The sequence below is a fragment of the Amblyomma maculatum genome, chromosome 11 (genome assembly GCF_055883805.1).
Source record: "Amblyomma maculatum isolate TAMU_Amacu chromosome 11, ASM5588380v1, whole genome shotgun sequence".
Classification (NCBI taxonomy): Eukaryota; Metazoa; Arthropoda; class Arachnida; order Ixodida; family Ixodidae; genus Amblyomma; species Amblyomma maculatum.
This window is the reverse complement of record NC_139354.1, coordinates 116897058-116921420: the sequence shown is the minus strand read 5'-3', so window position 1 is coordinate 116921420 and position 24363 is coordinate 116897058. Positions and strand designations below refer to the sequence as shown.

General features: G+C 44.1%; 2 protein-coding genes across 2 annotated transcripts; one reads left to right on the top strand and one right to left on the bottom strand.

The window, feature by feature from the left end:
• Positions 1 to 2098: 2098 nt before the first annotated feature.
• Positions 2099 to 24086, bottom strand: LOC146174814 (uncharacterized). The gene is made up of 4 exons (XM_084585458.1): positions 23894 to 24086; positions 7633 to 7704; positions 3327 to 3383; positions 2099 to 2245 (listed from the first exon to the last, which is right to left on the bottom strand). The coding sequence occupies exons 1-4, from the start codon at positions 23960 to 23962 to the stop codon at positions 2099 to 2101; spliced, it is 345 nt and encodes a 114-aa protein (XP_084441584.1). The 5' UTR covers positions 23963 to 24086.
• On the top strand, positions 16877 to 19010 carry LOC146174815 (uncharacterized). The gene has a single exon (XM_084585683.1). It carries the CDS (start codon positions 16919 to 16921, stop codon positions 18386 to 18388), a length of 1470 nt encoding a protein of 489 aa, XP_084441809.1. The 5' UTR covers positions 16877 to 16918; the 3' UTR covers positions 18389 to 19010.
• Positions 24087 to 24363: the final 277 nt, after the last annotated feature.

The window sequence follows — 24363 nt, the reverse complement described above, 5'->3', positions numbered from 1 at the left end:
CGAATTCGTTGTGTAAATACCTGTAAATAGTGTACAAAGCCTTTTTTTCATCTCACCAGCGCCGACTCGGATTCATCGCTACCGGCCAGAGAGCTGACAGCCCTCGTTCACGAAACGGGTGACGAGCGCTACGCAACCAACTCCTTGGCACAACCCTGTTGACGGTGGGCTACTGTGTGATAACCCCACCGGCACAACAGCAGCTACTTTAGTCCTTGTTATTTCCGCTGCCGTCATCTGGTTAACCATAAACCAACTGTCCCGAACAGCCACTCTGGAAGCCCTAAATATCCTAGCTACCGGTTGATATGGTCTGGCTACAAGAGCATTATTAGTGCTTGACACCATGTGGAATCCAAGAGCTGCTGATCTTGCGCCTCACCGCACGGCAGCAACTTCTCAACACGAGTACGGCGTCCAGCTGCACCGTGAGACTCTCCTGCATTCTCAGTGGCTGCAGAGGAAATCGTACACTTCCTCCTCATTCCTTTTTCCTCGCTCTGGCTGAAGCTCTTCCTATAACTCGGGAGCAGTTGGCCATAGCTAGAATTTTCTCCGCTTCCCTTGCTCTGTGGAAATCATTTCGCCTGAAGACGTACATTCAAGTACAAAATGCACGGCTAAACAAGTTTATAACAGCACTCTTGATAAAACATTGAAGAAGATTTTGCTATGCTCTAATGGGGAAGAAACAGAGCATTCGCCTAATCAGGCTGGCCCACTAATGTGTGTGTTGTCTTCCTTACGAAAACCAGCGAATTTAGAAGCAACTAGAGCAAATGGCACTGAGAAATAAGTGGCGCAACCAAAAATGCAGGGAAAGAGCGGACACAAGGCTCACAGAACATCTACACAACGCTGGGCGAGTGTATTTTCCTGATTTTGTGCCATTTCGTATTTATTCGCATTATGTACCAACAAGCCCAAACGTGAAGCCTTTAGAGGCATCAAAGTACGGAATAGTGAAAAAAATAGCTGGGGCTTCGCATTAGTTAAGCCCGGTAGGTTGCGAAAGCAATAATAACGTGGCTCCTTTTCAAGCTGTCGTTGCCGTTCTTCTTCTGTTTCCTGAACGCATCGTTGCCTCCTAGTTACATTCCTACGTTCTCGACTGCTGAGTGAACACGTCGACAAAGAGTCTTCACTGTTCAGAGCGTCCATTACATTCCATTCAGAGTCGTCACCGGTTGAGGACGATTCAAGTGGAGCGCGACACACTCGTCTAGCTGCATACTGAGCGCGCCGCCTAGCGTGACGCTGTTCCCGGTCATCATGTCTCTGTAGACCGCTGTCGTTTCCAGGCTTCATGGAGATGGCGTGACTTTTCTTTCTGTTTATCAGGATGGATAGCAAGTGCCCCAGCTGAGCAAGCGCGAGCATTTATATACCTATCATTTTCCTCCTCCTCCTCTCAACTGCGAGATAAGAGGTAACAGCAGCGCCTCGACTCGCTAGCAGCGCGGCTCGAGCTGCAGCGCGCCGTGCCTACCGACCGCCGCCACCCGACGACTTGACTTGGTAGCCTATCGCGCGCAGCTGATATGACGTCACAATGACGTCATCATCTCATCCGCGGCGCGTCGTGCCTACCGACAGCCGCCACCCGACGACTCGACTTGGCAACCCATCTCTCGCAGCTGGTATGACGTCACAGTCATCTGGGGTCATTAAAGATCAAACGTGCCTACCCCCGTGGCTACGCGAAAGGCTTTCGCAATAAAATAGAGGTGACTGCGATAGCCATCTATCAGGCAAAGTGGGTCTCTGACAGGAGAGGCTCACGCATTCAGGCTCCACAATGAGCTGGGAGATTTGCTTCCCCTTTCTTTAGTAAGAAGAGTTGATGCTTCCCCACGTTACCACGAGAGGCCACATGGTTGTCTTACGATCACACTGATACACGTAATTCAGTTAAACACTCCTGTTCTGCACTTCATTGACGGTAAAATAAGAAAAGCGAAATTCCCACTAGATTTTCACCCGATCCCGCGCACGTCATGATGGCGTTATTAAACGAGTAACAATAGAAAGGGTGCCATCACTCCAACCGAAACGAGGAATAAAAATACACACCTGTTTTTCCAGCGCCCTGTTCTCCTCACGGAGTCTTGCTAGCTGTGACGCTTGCTGCGAGGAGAAAAAGACAAGAAGCATCAAAGGTGGTTCGGCCTTCTCCCCGCCGGGCACAAACCTTCTCGGCTGAGGCCAGCCGCTGCTTCAGCTCGGCGAGCTCCTCTTCATCCTCCTGCGATCAGCGGCGTACGCTTTTAAGACACTCCTCACAAAGCGTTTTCTCTTTCAAGAAACGCAAAAAAAAAAAAAAAAATATGGACATGTCCTCTTTCACAATTCCACGTTCATCAATCATCTAAATGTTCCTCTCGCTGACTTCTGCGCGTGTTTGGTGCCACGGGTCGTCTATCTATGGCTGGTCCATAATGGAGCTATGCGCCTAAACTCGCCCCCACGTTGTCGCAGTGGGCTGAAACGAGTCACACGCCACTACCACGAAAGGTGACGACAGCCGGCATGTCTCTACTGAGGGCCTTGATGCACTGTGCTAGCTCGCAGCGCCCGAATAGGTCAACGAACGAAGTTGATTTTCCTTCCTTGAAACGTAGGCACCCGCTCATTCATAGTGCTTACAGCAAAAGTGGAAGACAGCACTTCATAGCAAGACTACGAACGAAAGCGAACGAAGCGTATCCCTTTTCCCAACAGAGTAAATTTAAGTCCAACGAAACGCAGTGACTGTTGCTCAAAATGTCACTAAATGGAGCGTCTGAAAGGCCGCATATGTGTACCGTAAAATAGCAACAAACAAAAAACACGTGCGGAGTATAGGCAATAGATCAAACGTTTTATAAAAATATGTTTTAAGGATAATGAAATGCAATCAACAGATAACGACAAGCACAAGGAAGAAACTGCATGGGACATCAAATTAATATAGCTTTGATGATATTATTTTGAGTAGATTAGCATAAAAAAACGTAAAGGATTTTAAAAACATTGAAGAGCACAATTTGCCATAAAAGACGATGCTCAACTGGGCCCCCCATAATTCAAAGAGGATATCAAGATTATCTACCGGCCTGCGCAAGATTTATCTACCATGCGCGTTGTCGTAGGTGAACCCGAGTTTCTTGCGCAGAGTTTTTGAAGATTGACCTTAGTGTTATGAGCGGTGCATAACGAGTGATCGAAAATGCGTGCATCAAGTCACCGCGAACGTCACTGTGAGCTACCGTCACGTCGAATAAAGTCGGCCGCAACCCCGCGACCTTCATGTTTGCCCTGATTAGGCAGGACATGACGGGGCGTACCTGCGAGCGATGTTGCATTCTCGCTGTCTCCTCCGAAGCCAGTTCGTCGATCCGCATCTGCACGGAGGAAACAGTCAACGATACACTCGAACGTCACCATGGAAATGCAACCAATGCTCTGTGGTTGTATACTCTCTGTAAGAGTGCTGGCTTTGAAATTAGGCAGCTGATTCTACAGCGACAGCTGTCCATATCTGAGGTGCGCGGCGTTGGCGCTATGTCCCCCACTTGATCAGACGTCGTGTATGACGTCGCTGAAATTCGTCATGCTCAGAGTCTGAACACAGTGACTTGACACGTTGCGCGCACTTCATCACAGATCAGAAAACCATTTTTGGAGCTAAGCTTAACACGAAGTTCAGCCTTGTTATCAGGTCATGATTTAGAAAAAGGAGCTTAGATTAGCGTCCGTGTCTCATCGCCTTTTTGTTTTGTCGCGCTAAGCGTCCTCTAAATTGTCTTAGCGAAACCTGTTATAGAATACACTTTTAATCTCGTTCCACATAAGTTCCAGTATTAAGTGGAACTTTTTTTAAAGTTCTACTTATAGCCGGATCGTATGTGCAACCAGTTTAAGAGCGTAGGTATAGACACTTAGCCACAAACATTTTTCAGAAGCACTAATCGCTTGTGGGAACGTAATAAGATATTGTTATTATGTGGCATAGTGCGTGTGAGGGAGGGGTCGGGATCATAATATGGCGCGCCCTGATGAAAGATGACTTGTTTATCATCATCAAGCTTATACGAATGTTGCGACTCGTTGTTGGTTGTGACGTATCCGAAGCCAAAATAAGCTCCAAGTTTGTCAGGGCTTCGATAGAGGCCGTGCACGACCTCCCTTCCTTAAGAGGACGCCATTATTCGACCTCCGTTCACGCGGCAATCACCCTCCGGTTGCGCAGTCCTCCTCCCCCGCCACCTTAATTCCTCCTCCCTATATTTCCTAGTTTCCTCTCCGCTTTTTCACTAGGCATTAAAGTGATTGCACTGAATTGAATTTTTAAAAGATTAATTGCTAGCGACCATATTACGCGAAAATCAACAGACAGGTATAAAGCCCCCCTTTAATCAAGCTGTGCACGATTATGATCAGGTGGCAGCGAAAAACGGACAGGGACTTAGATAAACCAACAAGGGCGGTCCTGAACTCCCTACAACTCTTGTCTCGAGCGAATCACGTATACCTTTATACGCTCTGAACAATCCGGCGTCATCGTTAACGCATGCACAAATAGGTCAGCTTTTTTGGAGAGAGTAGTAGTAACGGAACTGACACATGCTTCCCCCAGATTTTATATCAGTTCCGATTCCAAGATTTCTCCTGTTACGCGTTCTTTGTTCTTGTCTCTAGTAAAGGTGCTCCGAAGATCAGGGAAATGGTCCTTGCAATTCAGGCACTGAGTGGCCAGAAAACATTCAATATTTTTCCCCTTACAAGAATTTTGGTTCCCAATAAATTCTATCACTCCGCTCTCACCCACCAATATCAAGGGAAAAGTTCCAGTTGGCAGCGTCTGCCAACCTGTATACGCCACGTAGTCTCGTGACGCCACATCCCGCCACCCAATCAGTGTCCAGCTGTGTAACCTGGCAACAACAGCGCCAACGCCGGATTTTCTAGTGAACGGCGGGGGCCTCTCATTATACTCTCATGCTATCATGGTGAAACCAGTGCCTGCGAGCCTTGCGCAGCTCTCGACGAACCTGACGCTATAACTCATTTTAACTTAATTATCCCACGAATCTAGCATTCATGCGGTCAAACGTGCGTGTCGATGCTGATAAAAAATGTTTCTCGCACGCGACTATTAGAGCGGATCCCCCAGGTTCATTCTACACAGTTAATGTTTAGCATAAAATTTTAAAACTAAGCTATCTTCCTGCAGCTTAAGCCTTTGTTACAAAGAGAAGAAATGCACTCAGGGCATAATCCCGCTTTCGAAAACGCCATTTAATTGTGGGACACCTGAGGGATATTGTAATATATTATTATGCACGCGTTGACGAGAATTGGTCTAAGCGTGGTTTGATGACACTTATCGGTCGCACTACAAAGCGGGTGTGCAAAGAAGTCAACAGCAAAGGCTGGAAGAAGGAAACGAGGCTCGGAGTTTAAAAACTTTTCTCTATACTTCTAAAGAAACCAGCAGGAAAACTTGAATAACTCACAATGGAGACAAAACGAACCTAATTGTCGCATGCCATCAGTCGTGGCCGCAGTACTTTTTCGCTTTTTCTCTGCTTCGAATTCAAACTTCTCTTGTAGCTAGTGCCCAAGCTCTTTCAATAACCATGCCGCGGCATCCAATCCGAACGTCGAAGATGCCTCCTATGCTTTTTAGTGAGACCCGAAGACGTCTGATGGTCCCCTTCTTTTCCTGATCTATTAACGAACTGTTTGATAACATTTCTTTTAAAATCTGCCTCTTGCTGTCGTTTGCGTCATATATATCGCCCAATAACATTTCAGGTAGATGCTACCGGCCTGCAAGAGGATCGTAACAAAGTGTTATACCATGGTGTGAAGCATGGCTCATGATGTTCCGTGCGTGTAATAATTTCCAGCTATCCCTCCATCGCCGTCTTTGCTATGTCATAGCCGCTATTGCCTGTATTTATTTGGTTAACGATAGCCTCATTGCTCTTACAGACACCTGCAAAAGCTTAGGTGTCCATAATTCTACTGACTTAATTTGTAGGCGTTATTTAAACAACGCCAAAATTCGGCTAACTGGGTATTATTAGGCGAAAGGCGTCGCTATCCGGAGATTGCACCAGTACCTTCTGTTAGGCAGGGTCCTTGCTAAATCCTAATCTTTCTTAAACTAGAATACGCTAAATCCTGATTATATTATTTGTGATCCTCAGATCCATTCAGAATCGTGACACTAGATTTCTTTTACTTCATAATTCTAGCAGAAACAATATTATGGGAATGAAAGTACACCTTGATCTACCCTTAACCCCATTCACCTCTTGAATTAAGTCGTAAAATATCCTGAATCGCTCATTTTCACAGATTTTATGTTTCGTTTCAACTAGGTAACGAGATTATGATTCCCCATTTTGCCACAACGCCCTCCCCACACGCACGCACAGTCACCGAAGTTCGTTTACGTCCGCACTTACAGTGACTGAAATAATCTCCTGCCAGAATATATCGCCGCCACCAGTGTGGCCTGTCACGCTTCAAAAGCGCAATCCATATGCATCATCCAAGCCCTCAAATTAACGCATCATTCTAGCCACGTTATGTCCACGTGCACAGTTTAACCGTCCTGGCAGGGAAATAGAATGTATATTCCCAGGTATTACACCTCCCTCAGGCTACAGACTCCCAGCTGGATGGAAAGACCATGAACCTAAAATTCTCCAACACCGTCGCTGAATTCAAAGAAGCCTAACTTCTCGCTCAAAGAAAATGATTACTCGAAGCAATTGCAGGAGGCACCCTCTCCACCATTTGGGCACTCGCACAATGCAATTAAGATGAAGGATGCCCCAGACGTCCCTGACCGTATAAACGACGCCTATACGGTACCTATAGCGAACACCTACATGCCCTAAGACGAGTGATCAACGGGTCCCGCATAGCCACAGCAGGAGCAGACATGGTGTCCTCGCGTTATGTGTCGAATAATATTCCTTGACTGGTTGAGCTGTGAAGGTCCTCAAGGTCAAAAGACATAAAGGAATCAATGATGCCATGGTACCTAATTTGAAAATGAACCAGTGACTACGAAAACTTACCAGGCGGCCTAACCACCAAAACGTTGACCGATCATATAAATTGTCACGCTCACCCACCAATTTGTTGGACGACACCAACATTTTTGAATAGATACGGATTAGTGAGTAGGTAAATGTCGGAAAAGTTTAATTTGTCAAGTAATCAAAACTTCAAGGAATCAAGACGGACATCTTGACAGATTTAAGTTTCAGATTAAAATAGTTCGTCCATTTAACCGAATGGAAGGTCCTAGAGCATTGAGAAAGACGTATCTCATGCATGCCAATAAGTTATCGCTTTACTTATTAAGTTTTTGCTTAAAAAGGCTCATTATTTTATTGAACTGATCCCCGCTTTAGGTATAACAATTAAATGAACAAATAAATGAAATCCAACACCGTGACTGTTTTGTGATGCAGCACTAGCCGGCACACATTAAATCGGCGCTGAACTGCTTGCGAGCTGCACAGACATTTTAGACTGCAATAGTCATGCATAGGAATTATAGTGAGGCGTCAAATCTTAATGAGGGCTGGTGGCATCAGATGCAACGCGAAAGAGAAATGGACGAACCTTCATGATGTGCCGAGCAGCGTCGAACAGCTCTCGCAAATCATCAGGATCATCCAAGTCATTGGGATCCACCTGTGGAAGATCAAAGGGGCATTTCAGTCAGCGAGCATGCAGGCGACTGAGGCTCGCATGCCTCCCTCAAGCCAAGGTCCCCTGCAATATAACCCCGCTGCAGTAATTACGCGTGCAGTAAAAATGAGCGCTCATCCCACGCATGAGTCCTTGTTAAGCGTTTATAAAAACAAGTCCGCTCGGCCACCTTTTAATTGTGAGGTAAATGGGGAATGTTACAAGACATTGTTAGCACATGTTAATGGGAATGATGAAGCTCACGAAGTATAGAAAAAGTTTGCTTATGTTTATTTTCTTCTACAGTTTATTCTGAATTTTGTTTCTGAACACTGCCATAAAAAAACAGATTGGGTGCGTTTTTGAAATAAAGGAACTGTTGAATATCGATCGTAAGACGCTGTTACGAACATTAAATTATTTATTTTCAGAGCAGTTACAAAACAACTCTGAATGGCCCCTGGGCTAAAAGTTGCACTCAGCAACTTGACGACGGCCCAGGGGCCAAAGTACAAGACAGGAGTCGACGCAGTTTTCAGTGTATATAAACAATAATAAATGCAATCCACTCATCAAAACCACAAAAATATGTACAAAATATGTACCTACAAAGTACAAGACAGGAGTCGACGCAATTAGTGCCAAACGCAGATGCATATAAAATAGAAACTTTTATAATACAGAAGCACATCAAAAACCAAAACTAACAACTACATCGTCTTACCTAGACAAGGCAAATAAACAGAAAGTTCGAGAAGATGAAAGTGGCGCGTATTATTTTAGCACAGATTACAAAAGAATATTTTTAGTTATTTATTAGATGAAAACGCCTGTTTAGGGTATTTGTTGAGAAGGGATGGTAGATCATGTTTTAATGACTGAAATTTGTATTGGGTGCAGAAATTGGGAACTAACCAGTGAGGGAGGTTTCTAATGCATACATCCGTTATCCAGTGTTGTAATGATGCAACAAGCTTAATAGAATTGGCAGATTCTGCATACGAAAAATAGAGTTGGTTTAACAATTTAGATTCATAACTGTGTGTGATTCGAATAATGTCATACTTCGGAAATAGGTCTTTTGTAGTTGTGCCTATGCCAACGTTTGCAACATAGCGCAATACTTTTTTCTGAAGCACATTGATGTTATTAATATTCCGTTTGGTTGTTGTGCTCCAAACAAGAGTACAGTAGTTTATGTGAGGTGCAATTAGCGCATGATATAACTGCGGTTTAACTCGTTGTGGCAGTATATTTCTGCAGTAGGACAGAGTGCCGGCTACCACTGAGAGCTTTTTGCACATATTGTTAATGTGGTGATCCCAGCTTAGATGACAGTTTAGTGCAATGCCCAGAACCTCGTGCTCATCTATCATTGTGATGCGATCGTTCATAATGCTGATTGAATTTTTGAGTGTGGTACATACTGGTAGGAAACGTGTAAGCCTCAGATGCGTATCCAGTGTTTGCTTCTGCTGTTTTTCCTGCATGCGCTCACAACGATTCAGTCAGGGTCACGTCCGGAGGGAAGCGTCATGCCGCTCGTTTCGTCAGGTGCCTGACGGGTGTTGTGTACGAAATCCCCCTTACCTGTGACAGCGTATACACCGGCCAGACGGGCCGATGTTTGAATGAGCGCATAAAAGAACATCAGCTTTCGTTGAAATCAGGAACTGGGTTGAATTTACCGCTGCACTGTGGCGCATGCCCAGATGCAACACGCGATAAGCCATGCCTGCCTTTCCTGGAAGATACGAAAGCATTGAGGAGGAGCCGTAACCAGATGGCACGTGAGGTAAAGATGGCAAAGATGGCAAAAAGATGGCACGAAGGCTAAATATTGTGTAAGTGACTGATCGATCAAACTGTATCAGAATGAAATCAGGTTTTTGTACTGCGCGTAGGCAGTGACTTTACCATGCATATTAAATCATTTTAACATACACAACCCAAACATCTTTACCGCCTCAATTAAGGACTTTAAGCTATTTTTTATCAATTCCGCACTGTCTCTCTGTACTTTCCGTTCCTTGCCTTAAACATTATTAAAAGAACAGTCACTTCATTTTCATTACGTTTTGCCATGTTTCGTGCATACTGTTACATTATTGTGTACCGTTAATTTACTGTGCTGGTTTTTAACTTGCTGTTCCATTTTTATATATGCGCTCTTTCTGTCCTTCATAATTTTCATGGTATATATTTATATCTTCGCCTTAATGTCACACGTCTTGTTGCTCTGTCAATACTGGGCCTCGGGCATCTCTCAAGCTATCGTTGTAGCTATTCGCCCAAGGCCAGTTTCCTGTATATTACTAGAAATAATTTTTTTTTTCAATTTAATTCAAATATGCCACTTTGAAGATATTAAAGGTGCGTCTTTTTTTCAGATAACCTTAGTCACGAGTCTGTGCTTGTTGTGTTCCCATCTTGTCCCTGTTTTTTTGTGCGCAGTACCACCCTTTATTCACCGTGAGGATAATATATACGCAGATCTTGTATGGGCAGGCATCTAGTTTTAAAGGGATAGCTTCACTACGCAAGGTAAAGCCAAGATCATCGTGTGCTTCCGATGACCTTCAGACAGCTTCGAGGTCAAGTTGGCCCTTAAGCCACAACCACTTTGTGTAGCTACGTTCTCAACAAAGGCTAAAGTCAAATGACAACTGACGTGGGAAGTAGCTTAAAGCGTGAGCAGTTGTATGGCGAGACATGATCGCTGACGTCAATCTCGAGTATAATAGAGGCGTGCCGCGCGCCTCGGCCGGAGCCGCCGCATGGACTCGGAGGAAGAGCAACTGAGCAGCCCTACTCGTTACGATCGTCGGTTGGCTGCATCTGACGGTCCGGAGGACATTGCATTGCAAGCTGCGAGATTGCGCCGGAGAAGAGAAGGGGCTAAAGCCAAATGAGCGGCAGAAGTAACCATGCTTCAGCTATCGCTTCACACTAGGTGTAACCGAAGCTAAACCACAGTAAATATTTTTTTTTCTGCTATTAATTTTCAAAAACGCGCCCCAACTCGCACGGGGCCGTAGAAAAAAAAAACGGCATGCCGGGACAGTGGCCGTTCTAAGAAAATTAGGCCAGCGCTTCTATACCTTACGTGCACAGGATTTCCGACAATCTGAAGAATGCAGCACACCGTACGGTTACGCTGCATTCTTCAGGTTATGGGAAATCATGTCTGGGAAGCATAATTTCAGGGTCTTCTACAGAAAAAAAAAAGAACTGACATTGCTCTTGCAAAAACGCACGCTCTGTTTCAATCAAGCAACTGTTCATTTCTTGCGATGTCTATAAATATTCAATGGACTTTATTCAGTTCATCAGTATGTCACGCGTTTGTTACAGAAAAGGAAATTAACTCCTCAAGGATCAACTGAATCTCAGTTGCACTTTGCTCAAAAAACAAAAATACAAAGCTGGTTACTAACGCAGAAGCTAGACTAAACCAAATAATTTCCAAACTAGCTGTGTAGCATGTGAACACAACACGTGTTCGTGCGTGCGTGTATATGTGTGTGTCTGTGTGCGTGTCTGTGTGTGTGCGTGCGTGCGTGCGTGCGTGCGTGCGTGCGTGCGTGCGTGCGTGCGTGCGTGCGTGCGTGCGTGCGTGCGTGCGTGCGTGCGTGCGTGCGTGCGCGCGCGCGCGCGCGCGCGCACGTTGAACAACTTACTACAACGTTTCAATTGAGCTTGCAAATGCGTCGCTTCATTTGCGATTCGTTAAAGTAATTTTATAAACCATTACCTTGACGGTTCTGTGGTCATATTTCAGAAACGCTAGCGAAAACCATTAGGGAGAAGACTAGGCTCCGTTTAAGGGCACCACTCGAAAGCTTCCTGAAGTCCTCTATTGTCATGCCTATTCGCCGCGAGATCGACCTAGAGGTGGCGCTACCGTCGCTCCGATAGTGGGGATCGGCAGCCGGCGGCGCGCAGAAACGCGCGCGGCGTATGTCTGCTTCCGAGTTTACGGCGGGTTTGTTTGCGATGAAAGCGTGCCTTTACAATGCATTAGCGATTTACTGTTTAGAGTGTTCCGATATTAAGGAAGAAAATCCGTGAATTTCGCCATTGCAGCAAAAATAAAAAAAACAATGTGCGGATTTTAGGAAAACAAGGCACGCAACCACCCTGCCTTTTAGATTTACTGGCATTGCTCTGCACACGTTTTGCGTTGTACGGCACTCACAGGTCCGATACTTGGGCCTGAACATGACATATCGCCTTTTCAACAGTGTGCGCGTATCTTATACGAGTGAGACAGGCTAATTTAGTGTCAAGCCCACGGAGATACAAGGTTCGTGCTCTGACCTGCAGTACTTTAGAATGAATTGAAGCAGCCTGGTTCATTATATCGTTCTGAACTCGAGGATTACGCAGGTTAAATGTAGCACTAACAGCGTACTGCCCGGCCAATTGCCGTAGACTGAGTGATCATCAACTCTGGCTAGACAACCAGGCATAAGTATTGATAATGATAATGAATTTCAGCTTTGGCAGAAATTTTACACTTGACAAGATTTAGGACTATCCACTATTAATTTTAAGCAACTTAAAGGGCAATCTACGAATCAGTAGCTGCGAAGACATCGTAAAAACTGCACTTGGTCGCTGTCGTGTTCTGGCAAGGAATTTTGAAGGTTGAATATTTCTTTACCGCTTCAATTATTGCAGTTCTGTTGTGTACTTCCAAACCAGGTGCCGGATATACAACTATCCTAAAAGAAATGAAGTTCATCTTATCTTGTGGCTATAAATATGTATTTATTCCCGAACTAAACACCGATGGTCAAACCCGTATGAAGCTATTTTACTCCCCTTGTCAGAAACAACCAGTTTGCTCGATAGACAGTACCGACGAAAAGGGGTTCTAATAATTCTAATTGGCTACCAGTGTACATTGATCACTGTGTATTATGTAATATTTAAAGCAAGAGATGCTGCTCTCTCCATTTTTTTCATCTTTTCATTCATTTTTTGTCTACCTCATATATTTATCTGCGGTTTTAAACAAGTTCTTATAAAAAAACGTTCTCTGCACATCCACTTTTTTAGCCATTGTTGCTTGTTAAGGACTGGGAATGTTTCTTGATTTTTTCACGCACTTTCGCCACGGGCACTATTATCATGTTATGCCGCTTTCTGATGTTAATCGTGTGTTAGTCATTTATATTTATTGATATTTTTATACTTGCGGTTGTTCAATTCGATGCCTTGATTTTGTTGCACCTATGTTTCGCCACGTGTTTAGATTTTGTCCCTTCTTTGGGCGTTTCTCTGTGATATGACATGGTTGGCTGACTACCAAGTTGCAGTTCAGCGCCTGTGAGTCTTACCTGTTCCTCCGTCTTTGTCCTTGTATGGCTACGTGCTGCAAAAACTATGGAAAACCAACTAGCCCGACACCTTGTCCTATTCAGTAGCCTGTTTATCTCGCAACCAGACGGTTCTGGGTTCGAATTCAGCGTAAATATTCAAGAAATTTTCATTCAGCGAGTTCAATTTCTTCTTACGATTTGAGACATGCAGCGACATTTATTTCGCCCAATTTTTCAATGACCTCCGCTCCACGCGTGACGTCACGTTTAATATGAGCGTTGTGAGATGGATGAAATTTCCATGCGCGGTTACGTGGCCATGACGTCATGATCACGGAGAGCGATCAGAATTCTTCGCTTTCGTCCAATGCCGCCTAATCGGATGACGACGCTGCATTTTCTACAACTCAGGAACCTTAACACTGTACTCTTAGAACTGAAAGGCAGCACACTGAGTTCAACACAAATTTATAAAGTTATAACGCATTGGTCCTAGCTGGAAGGGCTCAAACCCTGTCCTAAAGTCCGCTCAAAGCTTATTGATCGGTAGGATTACAGCAGCATAATGCACTGCTCCGAGTGTATCGTGAAAGGGCACTACTCCCCGTATTCATTGCGATATATGGCCAGAACACTAACATTCATTTCTATCTCGTTCCGTATTCAGCAAATACTATCAATTAATTCCTCTTCGAACAATAGACCATGAAAGACAGTCCGTACCAATTTTTGTCAGCGCATTACGTAAAGTCATTACAATACCACGTTATTCGCGAAGGGACGTGTTGTGTGAACTGCATTGCTGCATTGCGCAGTGAAATAGAAAGAGACTTTCGTAAAGACCACTGAGAACTGACCACTAGCGTTGAGTATTGCAGCTCCCAGTTTGATGACTTAAAGGCTGAAATCTCGGTTCTAAAGGAGGAGAACAAGGCGCTCAGAAATGAAAATGCAGCACTGGCCACTGAACAGGATTCCTTGAAAAAGCTACTGTCCACCTACGAACAGCGCCTGACTGAGCTTGAGCAATATTCAAGGCAAAAAAATGTCGAAATCAAGGGTCTTCCTCTCGAACAGAACGAACGTTTGCCTGAGATCCTTTCGAAAGTTGGCGAAGCTATTCAAGAACCAATAACAATGGATGATATAGATGTCTGCCACCGTGTCCCGGCAAAGAATAACCAATGTCCAAACATAATCGTGCAATTCCGGTATCGGTCAAAACGTGATGCTGTACTTGATAAAGCTCGACATGCAAAAATTACCACTGACAGTCTTGAACTCTGAACAAGTGAGCAAACTAGCGTCGCAACAGCGAATTCAAACTGTGAAGCTGATCTAAACAACAGCATGTCCCGGACTTCGGCAGCAATTTATCTTAATGAGCACCTTTACCCCACGTTGAAAAAAAACGGCTGGGATCTGCCATCACTCGAAAGAAAGAAAAAAAAAATGGAAATTCGTCTGGACGAGAAATGGACGCATTTTCGCAAGAAAGGATGAATTGTCCAATGCAAGCCGCATTGCCTGTGTAGACGACCTGGATAAAATAGTTTAATGAAAGCACGTTTTCGTAGTGCTTTTACAACTTCACCATGACCCTGCAGTTTTTCTTGCCCACTGATGTTTCAAATATACATATGAGTAACAAAAAAGCCACTTCTTTTTTTTTCATTTGAACGCTCAGTCCTTACATAATAAAGAAGACGTAGTGTTTGCTTTTCTCAAGTCTCTCGAGCTCTCATTTGATGTAATTATGATAACAGAAACTTGGTATAGGGAGGACGAGGAAGTTTTAACTCACGAAGATCACAATACGCAATCAATAAAAGAGGAGGTGGTGTGATGCTAATGTTAAACAAATCATTTAATGGCTCTGTCATTCCTCGCTTCTCGATAGTGGTGGATGACTACGAAATACTGTCCTACAGTTGTGGTTCAAATGTGTTTTCAGTTGTATATCGTCCTCCTGGCGGCAATGTGTCTTCGTTTCTTTTGTTCCTTGATTGCGTTTTATCGCGGATAACTGAAAATAGGCTGAACCTAATATTAGGAGGGGACATCAATATCGATTCCCTAACTTCATTCAATGAACAGCATGAATAAAACATGGTTTTGAACTGTGATGGTTTCCAAAATGTGATCTTGGAAGCAACACGAATGCATACACGCTCATCAATTGATGTTTTTATCACCAATATTCAGGATACACAATCTGGTGTAATCTGTGCCCAACTGAGTGACCACGTATACCATTTTTTCTGTTTGCTGATTGTGTGAAACAGCGTCAACGGAAGAAGCCAGTAGTTCAAACGGAGCAAACAATAAATGCAGATACCTTAGAACTTTTCAGAACCAAACTCAAGGAAGTGTCCTGGGAGTGCGTGTACAAAATTAGGGACCTAGATGACGTGTGCAATCTCTTCATTAAAATAGTAAAAAATATATATAGAGAGTGCTTTCCCGAAATAACTTCCAAAAAACTAAGAAAAGCTCGCAAACCTTGGATAAATAGAGATTGTCTTAAAATGATAAAAAGGAAAAACAAGCTATACAACCAATTTACTTCTTCTAGAGCTTCCGATGACCTCGTAGCTTTTAAAGGATTTAGAAATCGGGTAACTTTGTTCCTTCGCCAAGCAAAGAAGGACTATATGAATAGTGTTCAACTACAATACAGTAAAACGAAGTGACCTTGTGTGAAAGGAAATTAACAACATCTTAAACCCTCAAAGGCAGCTACAGACTTGTACTTCGATAACGATTGACGACCACACACTATCTGGAAAGCAGTTGGCTAATCGTTTTAACGATTACTTTCTTACAGTTGTGAGCAGCGCTCATAATCGCCGCTCTGCAGAGTATTTAAAATTTCGCAACCCTCATATTGAATTTCTGTCACCGACAGATAAACATGAAATTGAAAGTCACTTTACAACCCTTCGCACAGCCGGTCCCGTGATATAGATGGTTTCCAGGTACAACCCTTTAAATACGTCACTGATATTATCAGCAAAGCTTTGGAGTACATATTCAATGCCTGTCTAGAAAAAGGAGTATTCCCAAAGCGAATGCAAATGGCTATAGTTTCTATTATATTTAAAAGCGGTGACAGAAATGACCTTTCAAACTATCGTCCGATATCGATTATTCCCGTCTTCTCAAAATGTCTGGAAAAGGTTATGTTTCAGCGCATTGCTGGGTTTAATGGAAAACATAACTTTCTATGTACATGCCAACATGGTTTTGGAAAGGGGCGGTCAACAGAGAGCGCCCTTCTTGTACAGAAAGAATTAATACTAGAATCATTTGAAAACAAACAGCTTATCCTGGGCATATTTGTAGATTTTTCAAAAGCCTTTGATGGGATCGATTATGAGACTTTGTTAGGCAAGCTAGACACATAAGGTTTTCGGGGAGTTTTTCTCCAATTGATCCGACCTTACCTAACCTTCCGTTGCCAGCAAGATAAAATTGACAATCACTTTTATGACATACAGGCCGTGCGAAACGGCGTCCACTCTTATTTAACCTATACATAAATGACATTACCAGTATAGATAACAAATGCACATTTATAATGTACGCTGGCGGCACAAGCATTTTCTTTAAATCAACAGATGTATATGACCTGTTTGGGCAAGCAAATAGGTGTTTGCGTTCCTTTCATGAATGGACAACCATTAATTCTTTAGAACTAAATACCAAAAAAACAAAAGCTGCCCTTTTCCGGCCGAGAAACAGGATCGTTGACTTCTCGGGCTTCTCACTGTGGCTAGGGTCAGCTGAAATCGAGCTCGCCTCGGATTTCAAAAGCCTTGGAGTATATTTCAATCTGTGGGCTCGGTAGCTGTGCGACAGCGCAGTCTACTAATCCTCTGCTTTTCACAATGCAGGTATTTACCCTCGCACTACACCTGCTTCTCGCCGCTGTGCCGTCTGCAGCCTGCACGTCCGTCTCTCCCGTGACCCTGATGCGCCATGAAGATGAAATTTTTTGTCAACCTGCGCGATCACCATTGTTGCACCTGCCTTCACCGCCGCCAGAGTACGTCATCGAGGATCTTCATTGGCCAGTCCCATCACCAGGAACATCAACACACCTGATCTTTATAAAGAGCATGCTGTCATCACCGCCGCTCTGTGGGCTCGGTAGCTGTGCGACAGCGCAGTCTACTAATCCTCTGTTTTTCACAATGCAGGTATTTACCCTCGCACTACACCTGCTTCTCGCCGCTGTGCCGTCTGCAGCCTGCACGTCCGTCTCTCCCGTGACCCTGATGCGCCATGAAGATGAAATTTTTTGTCAACCTGCGCGATCACCATTGTTGCACCTGCCTTCACCGCCGCCAGAGTACGTCATCGAGGATCTTCATTGGCCAGTCCCATCACCAGGAACATCAACACACCTGATCTTTATAAAGAGCATGCTGTCATCACCGCCGCTCTGTGGGCTCGGTAGCTGTGCGACAGCGCAGTCTACTAATCCTCTGTTTTTCACAATGCAGGTTAGTAATAAGTTTTCTCTATTTGCTAAAAAAAACAGTAACTACTTCTTAATGCAGCTGCCGAGCCCTCAGTGCTGCTGTGATATTGTTGCCGAATGTTTGCGTGTTATCCGTCTTCTCTTGCTATTGTCAGGGGATGTTGAAACTAACCCCGGCCCCGACCATACCGACAGCGTACTTTCCGAGCTCCAGAAACTAACTGCCGGCCAAGCTACAGTAATCTGCGATCTACAGGACATTAAAATACAACTGAAGACTACTGAAACAACCTTAAGTGACTTAAACAAACGCATGGACGCTCTGGAATCACGCTACGCTTCACTTTCCACTCTCCATTCCGAAATAGACGCCCTGAAAACTCTGAACTCTGAACTTACCTGCAAGATTGACAAGCTGGAAGCACGTATGGACGATGCTGAAAATCGCTCTCGTCGCAACAACCTCATATTTTACAACATACCCGACACTAACCCCGCTGAAACATATGCAGACTCGGAAGAAACAGTCATTCGCCATTGCTCCACCCAACTAGATTTTGCCATCGAACCTAATCTAATCGAGCGTGCTCACCGCCTTGGACGCCACTCCACTGATCGTAAAAGGCCGATTATCGTGAAATTCACCTCATCCAAAACCAAAGAAAACATCCTTTCCTTAGGCACCAAACTAAAAGGCACTGACTACAGTATTGGCGAAGATTTTTCCCTTCCTATACGTAACGCTCGCAAACATCTTGTAGCCTTTGCCAGATCGGTAACCGACAAGTTCTCCTTGCGCTTCAAAACTTTGCACATTGGTCCCAAACGATACACGTTCGATGAATCCTCACAAACCGTAAAAGAGGTAAAATAGCAACCACCTCATCACCAATCGACAGGCTGTTCTAAACATGCACAACAAGCACTTTCATTGTCAGCGATCTTTACTAACATCCGAAGTTTGATTTCAAAGCGCGACATTATTTCCAATATCGTCACATCATCCTCCAGCAACCTACTAATCTTGACAGAAACGTGGCTGAGTAGTGACGTTTCTGATAGTGAAGTCCTTGCCGACTTGCCCAAATTCCGTGTTTTCCGTAAAGATCGTCCAGATAGAAGGGGAGGGGGGATACTTATTGCAACTGCACAGGAGCTATCATGCACGGCCATTCACCTTTCATCGGATATTGAAATATTATGGGTCTTGTGTCATGCCTCACCAAAGTCAGTTGTGATAGGCGTTTGCTACAGGCCTCCTAGCAGCCCAGACTTTCCTCAAAAACTTAATCACGCATTAAATGAAATTAAAACCAAGCACCCTAACACATGCACTATCCTATTCGGAGATTTTAATTTTCCCAGTATCGACTGGCATAATCTAACCGCTACAGGTAACAGGGATGCTAATGATTTTCTTGACGTTTGCCTTAATTTTAATCTCGTTCAACTAATATCCGAACCAACCCGTGTAACGGATGTCTGCGCTAACATTCTCGACCTAATATTAACGGATAGCCCTGACTGCGTTCATTCTATCACCTATCTACCAGGTATCAGCGATCACCAAGTCATACATGCCGGCTTCACGATTAAACCATCTTCACGCGCAACATGTAAGCGAACAATCCGACTTTACGATAAAGGGAACTATATTGCTATAAATAATGAACTTCGTGCATTTTTACCAGATTTCCAATTTAACTTTCATCAAAGATCCGTCCACGAAAACTGGTTCATGTTTAAGAAGAAAATCGAAGATTTGGTCGACAGGTTTATTCCCAACATAAATATACGAACTAACCCTCAAACCCCTTGGTTCACAAACACACTCAAACGTCTTGAAAATAAAAAGAAGCGTCTTTTCCGTTCGGCCAAGTCACGCCCTAGTCAAAACGCTTGGAACAAATATTACGCAGCTGAAAAAACGTATTTATTAAACATTCGAGAAGCTAAACGCACGTTTTTCCATACCGATCTGCCCAAAATGTTGACTACTAACCCTCGAAGGTTCTGGCAGGTCATTAACCCCCAGCACACGCGCATTATTTCCCTCACCGACGCATCAGGTGCTACCATCTGTGAAACTGAATGCGCCAATATGTTCAACACAGCCTTTTCATCCATATTTACTAATGAAACAGATCCGATATTTCCTTCAAACCCGGTTATTATCCAGGATACCATGCCCTCTCTTACATTTTCTTCAACAGGAATTTTGTCACTAATAGAAAACATTAAACTGTCATCCTCGGCTGGAATTGACAATATTAGTGCCAAAATACTGATTAACACCAAAGGTATATGTTCATCCCTGTTGTGCTTGTTATTCACTCAGTCACTCCTCAAAGGTCAACTGCCCAAAGAATGGAAACATGGGAAGGTTGTTCCAGTCTACAAATCAGGTAACAAGAACTCACCGCTAAATTACCGTCCCATCTCGCTAACTAGTATCCCTTGCAAAATCATGGAACATGTCATCTATACCCACATCATGGCATTTCTTGATTCCAACGACTTTTTCCATCCTGCTCAGCACGGTTTTCGCCGAGGTTACTCCTGCGAGACCCAACTTTCTACATTCATTCATGACCTGCATGTTAACCTTGATTCTAACCTACAAACTGATGTCATATTTTTAGATTTCGCTAAAGCTTTTGATAAAGTACCTCATAAACGCCTACTGATAAAACTTTCCCGATTAAATTTACACCCCGATATATTGAAGTGGATTGAAGAGTTCTTAACTAATCGTTCTCAGTTTGTCTCCGTTAACAATGTGAACTCTAACTCACTCTTAGTAACGTCAGGCGTCCCCCAGGGGTCTGTGCTTGGCCCGCTACTCTTTCTAATATACATTAATGATCTGCCCTCAAACGTAACATCTAGCATACGTATGTTTGCTGACGACTGTGTACTGTATCGTGCTATTCTCACCACCGCTGACCAATCTTCTCTTCAAAACGATCTTAATGCTGTTCAAGACTGGTGTAACGAGTGGCTAATGGAACTTAACCCACGTAAGTGTAATCTTTTGTCTATTAACCGTCGCCGTAACCCTCTTGTTTTTCCTTACGTAATCTCTGAAGTTCCCGTACAGCTAGTTCCATCATATAAGTATTTAGGCATAACAATTTGTAGCGATCTTTCTTGGAGTATGCATGTTACTAACATAATATCGTCAGCTAACAGGACGCTAGGTTTCTTAAAGCGCCATCTTCATCATGCTCCCGAACACGTAAAGTTATTAGCCTACAAATCATTCGTCAGGTCCAAACTAGAATTTGCATCGCCCATTTGGAATCCTCATCAAGCTTACCTCATTAGTGCCCTCGAATCTGTTCAAAATCGCGCCGCTCGTTTTATTCATTCATCATATTCTTATGAAATCAGCGTTTCCTCCTTAAAAACAGCATCCGGATTATCCCCCTTATCGCTCCGTCGTCGCATTGCCAGCCTATCTTTATTTCACAAACTTTTCCACAGTCCTATGCGCATCGCACCTTATATTCTTCCCCCCACACGCATATCTCATCGCAACAGCCATCAGCTACAAGTTGCCCGTCCACGTTCACGTACCGTCACGTTTTCAAATTCCTTTTTTCCTCGAACAGCTGCAGACTGGAACGGCCTTCCGGACAACATTGCTCTCATCACTTGCTCACCACAGTTCATCGATAGTGTCAAAACTTTCCTGTTATTGTGATTATGTATTTTTGCTCTTGCCACCCCTTATGTAACACCTCTTTTTAGGGGCCTTTAAGGTAATAAAATGAAATGAAATGAAACAATTATCATGGAATACACATATAGATGCCACGATAAACAAAACAGCTAAGGTAGTAGGTATTCTGTCAAGGCTCCGGTATTTTTTACCACAGTGTGTTAAAAAAATTATATTTCAGTCCCTATTCTCTTCCGTTACAGGTTACTGCTTTTTGGTTTGGGAAACCACCACATTTTCTAATATTACCAAGCTTTTCAAACTGCAAAAATGTGCCCTTAGAATACTCGTCGACGTTTCCACAGACACACCTACGGCATCAGTTTTTCAAAAACTGAATGTAATTTCTCTCCCGCAGCAATACAAGCAAACCTTATTAAGTCGCTACAGGACTGCAGCAATAAATCCAGTCCTTTTCTTCAGAGAAATGTTCAGGCTCGAGCACAAAACTCATAACTATCACACGCGTACTAAAAATAATTTCATCCTTCAGCAAACCCGAACAAATTACGGACGACAAAGCGTTAATTTTAACTTGCCACTTCTGTTAAACACAATATATTGATCACACTATGCAGATTCCATACCCTTTATGAACTGACTGAAACTGTATTTCTACAAAAATGCCTTCTGTTTTGCGTGTATGTTGTTTCATCATTATTTGGAAGTGTCGCTTTGCCGTGTTTCTGTTTCTGTAAAAAAAAAGAAAATAAGACAAAGAAATGTATATCTGTATTGTTATCTGTCGCACCAAAGTTGTCAAGTGTTTTTATGGGGGGGTAGCCCCTCGTCAAGCCTTTGTTAGGCTTTTTGGCTACGCCCCTAACATCTCTGCGATGTTGAAATAAAGATGAATCGACTTGACTTGACTATAAACATTTTAGTACAACCGCAGCCTTCATTCTGTAGCAGCTGCCGCATGCAGTTGTCTCGATAATTCCATTGCAAGAACTATTAGCAGCAAACGTTTACGTGACGCGTTTGGACGCAAAAAAGTAATATTGTGGTGGAGCCACATGGAGGGGGGGGGGGGGGGGGTATCCTGGAGCCTGATATGTGGCAATGTATGGCGGGAAGCACGTGTTCTATATATGGTAACAATACAAAGCGACAAGGTCGCGAAGCCGAGATGGAATTGTTATTTCTGTTTTTTGTCCGGGAACACGCTTTCGGTACACTTTTGCAACCGATAGTATGGCCCCCGCAGAGCAAAGGGAACACAGTGTAAGAACCAAATATATTCCCGTCATTCGCTTATTAAAAATAACATCACCGACCACGCCACCCACTTCTGCGCCGACCCAGCAAGTCCGCCTAACAAGCAGTATATACGAATTATACAACAGCAACCTGGGGGCCTTGTCCGCCATCCTCATAGACGTGCTGAGTTCATGTTTCCGCGGCAGAGCCAGCAAATGCTCATTTCTTAGCATGCATTGGATATCTGTGGGATAGAATATTTCATGGCATCCATGGACGTGGTTGAGCCCGTTCTACGCTCGCTAATTAACTCCAGTTCTTTACAATGCTTCTTATATCGTAATTCATTCATTCGTTTACTTCATCATACTGTCAGTTCTTCGGACACAGATAAAGGTGGACACTAAGAAAACGACAAAGAAAATGCGCATAGAGCTGTATATGCATGTAGAAATTAGGTCTGCTATTTAGAGAAGCTCAGAAAACTAAAACTGGAAACAGGAGGTATACAAATATAGTGAAAACGCGATCTCAATTAGTATTTTTATGCACATCATCAGTACGAGTACAACAGAATGGCAAAGCGGGCGAGTTGGTGATACATGGTTTAAAAATAAAACAGCGCAAAACACACAGACGAAAGAATAGAAACAGACACCACAAGCGCTGATGAAGCGCTTGTGGTGTCTGTTTCTATTTTTTCGTCTGTGTGTTTTGCGCTGTTTTATTTTTAAATGAGTACGAGATCAAAATTGTCGGCGATTGGCCGATGCCACAACATTTTCTGGAAGTTTATTCCAGTGTCATGCTGCAGACAGAAAGTACGAATGTTTGAAGAACTCTTCCACAAATTTCACTTGTATAATATGTCTCCAGTGCCTATAACGGGCGGCGGATGATGCGTCACGGTGTATGCAATGCTGTTTTTCGGCACGCGCCAGGCCGCTCCTTATGTCAACGAACAAATATATACCCGCGTAAGTTCAAAGATGAGGGAGGAGAGATACCGCTGGTATGTAAAGCAGGAAAACAGGATCTTGCCTACGGTACAACGAATAGGTACAAGAAAAGCAAAGAGTATGGCGAAATTTGTTCACTTTTCAAAGTCATCATTTTGACATGCGTGCATATACCATGCTTCACATGGGTATACCTATATGGGACGGACCTTTTATGGAGATAATTTGACTGCGAAAGGGTGTACTTGTGCTAAGCATTCACCCGAATGCTTATTCGGTGGTTGCCTAATTGTTCTCCGCTGCTGAATGCAGTTAGTAGCGCGAAGTTTGAGGATGGACGCGAATAAACGTCTCCCTCGTTGAATCGTTATCGCACGTGAACCGCTCGTGATAGTGTTCGCTTTAGCTGAACCAGAAGAAGCGTCGACGCAATAAATCGACACTCCCCTTGGCGACGGTCTACCAGAATGTTCAGAAGGTGGGCAGAATCACTCACCTGCAGCACGTGCTCGTACGCTTCTTGTTGGTCGTCTGCACTCCGCAGCAGCTCCCAATCCACGGCCATGGCTCTGACTCCGTAACCTGGCCCGACGCGACCGCGGGCCCGCGCTGTTGACGGCGCGGTCGCCGAGCGACGGCCTCCTCTCCCCTTTTCGGCGTCGATGCGTTCGCCGGAGCGAATCGGTAGTCGCCGGATAGACCGGTCGGTCTGAAAGAGAGAAACCATCGACAGTGTTTCGTGCGCGGCTTATTCTAAAGGCTAACAAGCATTGCACACGCGAAGCCCGGGCTGAAGCGAAAGCCAGAGTTTAATAGACGTCCCGGGCCAGTTAGGGACGCAAAATATGTTCCTTTTCGCTAGCAAAGCTCGATATTAAGTTGTGGGAGCAGGTAAGGCTTGGGAATGGGCACACTCGCTGCAAAGCACGCGGCGAGAATGAAGCAGCGGCCTTGGTGCGAACTTCA